The following is a 9,181-nucleotide window of genomic DNA, read 5'->3' as shown; positions in this document are numbered from 1 at the left end:
CGTCCCAATAAACTGTCCCTAAATCTCTTTACAAAATTGACGACCTCACAAATAATTTTGTCTCCTTGTAAAATAATGAACTTTCAGTATCGTATTGCTTTTTTTGCACGTGACGTAACGGCGGCAATCGGGGAGACGTACACTGTTTTCACGTTAATTCTTCAAAAAATTTTTTATTGTACTGTGCATCAACATGGCCGCCTTGTCACATGGTTGCAAACCGAGAATAGAAAATTTCAGGAGCCCTGATCACTAATAGAGCAAAAAGGGCGAAACACACTAGGCGATGAGTTGCAGCAACACGTCGTGGAGACAGGATCACTCCTTGTGTGCAGGTCGTGCGAGTAGTTGCAGCAACAAGTTGTCCCTGCGACGCATCGCAGGGAGAAATGGCTTCGTGTGTACAGGATATTTTTTGGTGAAAAATTTTCTCTGCAACAGAATTTTGTCGCCGCAATTTTGTCTGATCTGATTTTTTGGCGACATGTTGCGGTGACAAAGATTTTCGCAAAAATCGTCCAGTACACACGTGTCGCCGCGACATGTTATTGCAAATTGTCGCCTAGTGTGTTCCGACCTAAACTGGCGATTAAGATGATGATTGACCTTGATAGGAGTACATCATTACATTGTCTTGTTTCTTAATCAGCATCTCATATCCTCGGTTTACTTTTGTCATTGGTTTCAGTTTTCTTCAATCCACCCTTTTTAAAATCGCAGATAGAGCTCAACAACGCACCTCGTTCTGATGTTTTAGGCCGCATAGACGTTTTCTGCGCAGGCGCCTTAGACGGAGAGGGAGGAAGGGGAGGCTGAGCTGGGGCCTGGGGAGGGGGTGGCACCGACGCTGAAAAATGAGAAGGGCAAAATGTGTTAATTCCTTGCCAGAAAAGTATTTTCTGGACAAGCACATAAAGGACTTTCTGTCTGACATTTTTCATTGTTACTTTTCTCTTGGTTCTTCCTTAAATAAACAGGCGCATCGCGCGAAGATTTGGTTTTTTCATTGACTGGCGTGACTAAGGCTTAACACACACCCAACAAACATCGTGAACAGGATTTGATTAAATCAGTTTATCAAAGTGAAATTAGACAAACACACACAAACATATTGTGTGAACGTTCACTGACAGAGACCGACCCATTATGACTATTGTCCTTTCACCATTTTCATATAGATCATAATGCACTGTTTGTCCCGTAAAATTTTGCATAGCCATTGTTTCCAATTTCCCCTGGGTGTTATAGTCAAGAGAAATTCAAAACAATGCTTATTGAAAATTTTGTGGAGCAAACAAGATACCCGAAATGTGCAAGTGGCGAATGAGCCAGGTGCTCAAATCAATTTCCGCAGAAATGTGCGCAGGCGCATTAGAGTCCCAAGTAGTAAGGTTTTATGGCCAAAAATGAAGGCTGGACACAGGAAGCCCAGGTAAAAAGCGTTACTTACACAGAATCGACGGGAAGAAGCCCACTTACCATTAGTTGCTGGCCGGGAAGGTGGAGGGGAAGATGGACGAGCTACAAAAATGTGACACATTAAAACAGTTAAAATCAATAACTAAAGGATTTCCGTGTTTGCGTTGATTTGAGACTGCCAGCCACGGGGACTGCCAAGCGGGCGAGCGCAGAAGCAAGAGTGAAAAGAACGCTTGCTAAAAAAGAGGCATGCGAGATAAGTCTCCGCGAGAATCTTTAACAATTTATAAATTATCAAACAAAAACAAACTCAAAGCTGTTTCTCGATTCTGGTTCCGAATTCAACTCCTCGTCCAAGTCCGTGAACAGCCCACTGGCTTGGCTTCAACCGCCTGGATTTCTCTACCTTGTTATATATATTTAAACTGTACTCGGTTGACTTATTTGCATGGTCCTATTTGTGTTTTCTTACTTTTGCTTTATAAACTGCCGAGGGTAAAGACAGGTTATACTTATAAGCAAAGCGAAAGCCCTGTGACTACACATATTTCCTGAGAAACTCAAGCGTGCATATCGTGTTTTATAGTTTTCTCACCTGCCGCCTGTGACGCATCTGATATCGAAGATTCCTTCTGTAACTATAAGGAATAAAAAAGGAAAATATTGAAGAACGACACTTTAAAATCAGGGTAAAAAATGAGAAGGGAATGAAAGGAAGAAAGAAAAAAGAATGGAAAAAGGAAGAAAGTGCTCCAACTGAGTCTACTCAGGAGGTCTACTTCCTTCTGGAACAAACAGGAAGCAAGTCAACCTGAGTAGGCGTTTATGGAGGGAATGGGGAACAGAGAAGCGAAAAGGAGAGAAAAATAAAATCTCCTTTCTCCTCGGGTCCCTAAGGAAGGCCCCGGCGATGCTAGTAACAAGTAAGAACCTGAGGGAGAGATAGCAGTGGCGGATCCAGGGAAGGGGCCTGCCCCCGCCCTCGCCCCGCCCACCTATTTTTAGACCAAACTGAGGCCCCAAGGGCCGACAAAAAAAATTGGAGACCGGACCCCCCTTTATCTCAGGGTCTGGATGACCGTCCCCCACCCCCTTATATCAAGGTCTGGATCCGGCACTGATAGGGTCTAGCTGTTACCTTCTTTAGAGACTTCTTTCTTTTTTTCTTTTCCTCTTCCGACATGTGATGAGCATGCGCTTTAGATGCTCTACGAAACTGCCGTAACTGATGAAAATAAAAACAGTCAAAAGTGAGGTAGAAGCACTCCATCAGATGACCTCCAACGGCAACTTTTTAAAGAATAATTTACGTGATAGTGGCATAGGTCTCGTGGCAAAGTAGCCAGGAGGTTTAAAGAACGTGTGTTTATTTGAATGTCAAATGGCTCTTGGTGTAGATCAGGATCAGCAATATATAAAATATAGATTTAGCCAGAGCTAAAAGCAAAGCTCTCGGTAACATTTATAGTTTGTTCAAACAAAATATAAAATCGTGTAATGCTAAGCGGTGAAGGCAACGCCGGAGAACGGTGAAAAACAACAATAGGTCTAATTAGCAAAAAAGCAACTTTGCACGTGCAGCACACTTTTTTTGTACATTTCTTTGCCGTTGTTTTGCACGACTACAACGTGAAACTTCCAGAAACTTCTTATTTACCCGTTTTTGGGAGGAAATGTCATACGTGTTCTCGTTCACTTTTTTTTCACTGCCGCTCATTTTCACCTTGCATTGGTGGCCGCTAGCATTCCTCATTTTGTCACCGCCGCTACAAAATTTCATGTTGTTCTTCCAACAGAAAAATGTCTCCTTTGTTTTTATCTCTCGCTCAAGATCTCTGTCGCCCTTTTTTTTCTCGTTAAGCTTCTCTGGCCTGCCGCCTCCTTTCTCTTTTTCTCTGACTTTCCCTTGCTCTATATTCCAAATTTGTGGACATGACAATTTATCTAAGCTTAATACTTTAGACAACACGGATAGAGAAAATAATTCCGCTTTCCGTTTACATCTTTATTGACTCTTTAGTTGTCTCTGCTTTACAAGGCTCCGGTGGCTATGCGATTTTCCCGCCAAAATAACCTTCAGTTGCATTTGGGTGGCCATACCTGCTGATTGAGTTATTTTTTTCTTTTTACGAAATTAGTCTCCTTTGTTTTCAATAACTCGCTCTAGCTTCCTCTGTTATCCACATTTGTGTAAACATAAAAAAAAACGCCGAAAAAGACAAGACTTTGTTGTTGTATTTTCTTTCTAAAAGTCCAGTGAGTACCAAATTTTCTCGGATGGGTAGATTACCACATTTCCTTAGCTGTGGAGCTCCGCTATAAATTAACGCAAGGCTGATCGGACAGCTACCTTGGTAATTTAGAATCAGTCATGAGGTGTTAAAAGTTTGATCCAACTTACAAGCTTCTGATCTTCCTTCAGCTTCGTTTCTGCACGTTCTTTGGCTGCTTTGATAGCTTCTTTTAATTTACTTGGGATCTACGATAAACAAGAAACAATAAGGCTTGGAGAGACGTATAATGTGCACGTTCTATGTTTGTGTCACAGGGTCCAGAGGAGATGTGTCTGTCGTTAGAACATCAAAACCCGCCGAAAACCTCTGAAAAAATGGGTCATTTTGATCGCGTTACGGTTTCGTTACACATTCTATAGACCGCAAACCAAGAGACTGAGGGCTCGCAAGATCGGCTTACAGTATAAAATACGGAAAGGGAGGAAACAAATTGTCCTTTCTTTTACTCGGCACTTCGTGCCTCGGTCGCCCTCCGGGCGAAGGCCTTCGGTCACCCTTCGGGCGACGTGCCGTGCGCCAGCGAGGATATGGCTTGCGGTTATTGATTTTTTCAAAAGTCGATCTGGGTCAGATAAGAAGCGAAGAAATCGTTTACAGTAGATTTATAAAGATCCCATTGGGCTAATTAATCGTGCTAAGCGACAGGTATAGACATTTTTCAAGGTAAGTAATTCATTTATTCACACGAAACTCCTCTGGACCCTGTGTTTGTCTGTGCAAGTGCTAACTGATCTGTAGGCGACTGTTAAAATTGGTTTACGGACAAACCGCCCGAAACCCATCTCGCCCAAAACTAGAGTTATATCCCCCAAAATGTTTCGTTTAGTCGCCCGAAATGTCGAGTTATGTCGCCCGAAATTTTATGGTGCTCACCAACATCCTAGCATCTCTATCGCGCTTGTTTCGTCTCATCATCTCTTAAAGACGAGATATATCACATGCACTCTTTATTAAAATTTCGGGCGACATGACTCAGCATTTCGGGGGACAAAACTTCGGGCGAGATGACTTTCGGGTGACTTGACCAATAACCTTAAAACTGAACGCGAGAGGTAGGGCAAGTTAAGGGGTGTGGTGAGGGTGGGGAGGATGAGGGAGGGGATACTGATTTCATTTGATTTGCTAATACTAAATAAGCCATAGCTATCAATTAACCGTTCTGAATCCTATTCACTTTCATATCCCGTGAGTTGAGTGCTTGTTCCGATACAAAAATAAAAATGATTTATTTGTAAATATGAGTACAACGACAAGAAGACCTACAATCACAGACAAAAGTAGTTGACACACTTGTTTAAAATGGGTGCTTTTTATCAAACATTTAATTCATTTATTATTTCATTCCTCTTAAATACCGTAAATCCCCTCAGCCCCAGAATCAATGTTGTCTGAAGAAAAAGAAAGACTTGAGGGTCCAAAAATACAACATTGATTTTGGGGGGAAGGGGTTGGGGTAGACAGGGGAAGGGGATAGGTATGTCTAATATGCAAAAAGGGGCCATTTTACGGAAATGTCTCAACACTTTTGTCCCTCATTGTAAGTCCTATAGTCAATGTGAAGGATTATACCTTTAGTTGAGGCTTGTCGGTAGAGGGGAGGTCTATGGCTGTAAAGAACCTGCCAGAGGAGCATAAAGATAATTCAGTAACATAACAAAATGAATAAATAATTAAATGCCAGGGGGGCTATTATTAAGGGCCGGTGGCTGGGAATCTTCTCCGGCTACCATGAACGCAACTCCCGGCTAGGAAAATATAACAAAAATACATGAAGAAACAAAAGAAATCTCTCGGCTGGCTGTTTGATTCTCTCCTTACTTGTTGTTTTTTCCGGTGACAACCCCTAGTGGGTTTACGGTCAAGTCGCCCAAACGTCATCGTCGCCCGAAATTTTTAGTTAAGTTGCCCGGAATGCTGAGTCACGTCGCCCAATTATGTATTACGCTAAATAATATCCTAACATCTTTATCGCGATTGTTTCGTCTCATAATCGCTTAAAGAACGAGATATATGTTTCACATATTTTATCCCCCTTGTTTCGTCTCACAGTCGCTTAAAGAACAAGATATCTAACACATTTAGTCCATTATATCCTCCTTGTTTCGTCTCATTACCGCTTAAGGAACGAGATATATAGCATACACTCTCTTTCTTGAAATTCCGGTACAAAGGGATAAACACCATACACATTGTTTTGGGGACATTTTTAAAATGTTTTCTCTCCCACAGTGACTCTTATTCAAGGATAATTATAATTATTGAATTTTGATCCAGGTTTTGACTTGACATTGAAGTGACCAACAGAATTTTAGCCTGAGAAAACAACCGACACTTCGTGAAGGCACCACTGGTTTCCCCGCGAAATGATGACTGAAGAACGAAAGTAGAAATTCCATACCGATGACATGTTACTACCCAGTTCTAGGTAGTGTTCTGATTGGTTAAAGAAAATTTTCCCTCGCGGCACCACATTCAACAAATCTATCCCCAAATAAACTAGTCAGTTCCCTGGTAATACTGTAATAGGTAATTATTTTGTTACATCGTATTCTAAACTTCTAAACATGCAATAAGTATACATACGGATTAGCGAGAAGATCTGCAACTGAAGGAAGTCCTGTTTTGTTACATGCCTCATCACTTAGAATCGACAACAAAATAGATCCTAGAAGACAATACATATATAAAAAAGGGTTCAGAATCATTTTAAAAGGAAGTTGGGTTTGCACTTGTCTTTGTATTTTGCATTATTTGAGTTTCCTTTCATTTTGTGCTGGACATGATTACATGAACCAGTTTCAGGTGATGATGCAAAGCTGTGCCTTTACAGCTCACGGTGGTCCCCGGTACCTAACTTTTGCTCCCAGGCGACCCGAAAATCTTAGTTTTTTTGATACAAATCATATGCCGCACACTGTGGCTTTTACAGGTTCAGAGCTCTGGGCTTCCTTCAATTTTCTTAGAGCACAGCCTCAGCCAACCTTCTATTTAATTTCAAACATTTCAGGGGCTTCTAACTTTGCAGGGTTTCTACCCTTCTATGACAACATTTTTGGCAGCTTTTTTCCTGGCCTCATCCCAGCCCCAAGAAAGAGTTTTCCAGGACTAAACTGGCTATTGGAGTATTCTATTCACAGGTTTTTTTAAATTCAGTGCTCCAATTTCTAGGTTTTGAGGACCTCCAATTTTGCAGAATTTCCATCCTGGAAAAAATGTCAAAAACAGAAACAAAACAAACAAACAAACATCAACAACAAAACAAAAACTCCCAGGGCTTTGTGACATTTTGGGAGGCGCGTGTGGCCCAGTGGTGAACACCTCGAACTCCGGATCTGGAGGTCCAGAGTTCAAGCCTCACCCGCTGCGTTATTTCCTACTTGACTCCACTTTGTCTCTCTTCACCCAGGGCCCAGTTGTTCAAAGGCCGATTACTGCTAACCCAGGGTTAAAATTTAACCCGGGTCTCTTTCTCTTTTTATCAAAAGCATTTTCTCGGACAATTTTTTCTCTTCTTTTTAGAGGAGCCAATCATCAAATTGTTGACAAAAAGAATTAAACTGAATTTGCTTTTTAAGCTTTCAAATCTGAGTTCAAATTTCGAACTAACCCTGGGTTATCTTAACCCAGCTTTGAACAACTTGGCCCAGGTGTATAAATGGGTACCGGCAACATACTGCTGGAGGGGTAACCCTGCGATGGACTAGCATCCTGTCCTGGGGGGAATAGCAATACTCCTAGGCATGCTTCATACTAAAGAAACCCGGATAACCTCCAGCCGTTTGGGCCTTTGGCTCGTGTGCGCCTTAGCCTTTATGAGATTTCCATTTTGCCTATACAGTATACAATACTTACTGAGTTGAGATGGACAGTGTGCGGGGAGATCTTTTAGTGTACTGGTACGTAATGGCTCTCCACTAAACATCTCGTATAACACATGAGCAAAACAATAAACATCCTCGGCTTCCTTTTCCTGAAAAGCAAATAATGAAAGACTTTTATCTGATTTTATTACACAAGTCCTTCCACAGTGCCAGCACCACAGTTTAACCACTCATTTCAAAACAACACAGTCTGACCAGTGATCACTCTACAGAGACACAATTGCACAGCACTGTACAAACCTGTATTTTTTTCAGTGGAACATAGCGATGCCTATGAATGGATGGAATACCTAACAAACCGCTTTCAATTTCTAGTAATCTGAAATAGCAAAAACAGGAGGATATAGTGTTAATGTTTCAATGCTCTCAACACTGAGCAGATTATGATGTTGTACAAGGTATAGTCTACTATTCATCAAGTACAATCTCAAAACTGGTAGGCTTTATATAAGGAATAGAAAAAATCTCATGGTGTATACTATCTAGTACATGTTGTTAGAACATAACATGAAGAAGTAAGACACAAAGAGATTCACAGGTTGGCATACCTACACACATTTCCATCTATAACAAGATTTCCTGAGTGTAAATGACCTGGGAGGCAAAAAATGAAGTCAATTTTTAATATAACTTTTACAACTGTAATTTACAAGTGTAGCCATTGTTTTAGAGTCTGAAAAACAATTGCTGCACTTGTAAATTACACTTGCAAAAGAAATATTAAATTGATCCCTATTTTGAATCAAATAAGCTAAGGGCAAGCTGTGCTTGGCAAAAAACCATGCCTCAGTTGTCCCCAGCTAAATCATTATTCACATGATTGCGACGCCACCGTTGGTTTCCCTGTGAAAAGATGTCCGAGGAAAAACCACAGAAATTACATAATGATGAAGTGTAACAACCCAGATCGGCAAGGTAGTGCTTGCGAACTGATAAGTTGAAGAAAAATTTCAGCCAATCAGTTCTAGCACTACCCAGATCTGAGTAGTAATGCATCATCAGTACGAAATTCTTTGCTCATTCCTCGGTCATCATTTTGCAGGGAAACCAGTGGTGCCGTCAGGAAATGCCCACCGGGCTGTTTCTTCAGGCTACATGATTGCGTTGTAACAATAATGTTATTATCAGACACTAATCAGCTTCAGTAAATAAGGGATAATGACAGGAAATACAATACCATGTAACTATGTGCAAAACACCTCCAGAAAGTAAGGAGATTTTTTAAGCACTCACCATAGGGAATCCCCTTATCATGTAAAAACTTTACTGCCTGCAAAGAGAAAGATGCAGAATATTAAATTTGCAAAAATAACAAGCACAACAATATTAAAGTGAAGAAACTAATACTAGAAGTACACTGAAGTGCTAACATAGAATTACAGAAATATTACAATGTGACTTAAATAATAATTGACATGGGCCGACACCAAAATGAAACTAAACTAATTTACATACATTCAGCCTAACAGTTTTTCAAAGTTGATCCAGGGCTGCTGCTTGCAACTTCAAAAATAATGCTCATGAGACATATTTAGTTGTCTCGGATCTCTGATTTTGTCATTTACATGTAATTTCTTTGCTTACTTT

The 9,181-nt window shown here is 40.8% G+C and overlaps 1 protein-coding gene across 1 annotated transcript in view; it reads right to left on the bottom strand.

Moving 5' to 3' along the window:
- Positions 1 to 454: 454 nt before the first annotated feature.
- LOC140923667 (PX domain-containing protein kinase-like protein) overlaps positions 455 to 9,181 on the bottom strand; it is a 15,614-nt gene continuing 6,887 nt past the window's right edge. The window contains exons 10-20 of the mRNA XM_073373742.1: positions 8,828 to 8,864; positions 8,143 to 8,188; positions 7,835 to 7,913; positions 7,566 to 7,683; positions 6,297 to 6,378; positions 5,283 to 5,331; positions 3,821 to 3,898; positions 2,558 to 2,644; positions 2,015 to 2,057; positions 1,480 to 1,521; positions 455 to 847 (exon numbers count right to left, since the gene is read on the bottom strand). Coding sequence (XP_073229843.1) covers positions 654 to 847; positions 1,480 to 1,521; positions 2,015 to 2,057; positions 2,558 to 2,644; positions 3,821 to 3,898; positions 5,283 to 5,331; positions 6,297 to 6,378; positions 7,566 to 7,683; positions 7,835 to 7,913; positions 8,143 to 8,188; positions 8,828 to 8,864 — 855 coding nt within the window. The 3' untranslated portion in view covers positions 455 to 653. The remainder of the gene's footprint in view (positions 848 to 1,479; positions 1,522 to 2,014; positions 2,058 to 2,557; positions 2,645 to 3,820; positions 3,899 to 5,282; positions 5,332 to 6,296; positions 6,379 to 7,565; positions 7,684 to 7,834; positions 7,914 to 8,142; positions 8,189 to 8,827; positions 8,865 to 9,181) is intronic.

This window comes from Porites lutea, chromosome 13 (genome assembly GCF_958299795.1).
Source record: "Porites lutea chromosome 13, jaPorLute2.1, whole genome shotgun sequence".
Lineage (NCBI taxonomy): Eukaryota > Metazoa > Cnidaria > Anthozoa > Scleractinia > Poritidae > Porites > Porites lutea.
Note: the sequence above shows the minus strand (reverse complement) of the source record. Positions and strands in the feature narration are given on the sequence as shown.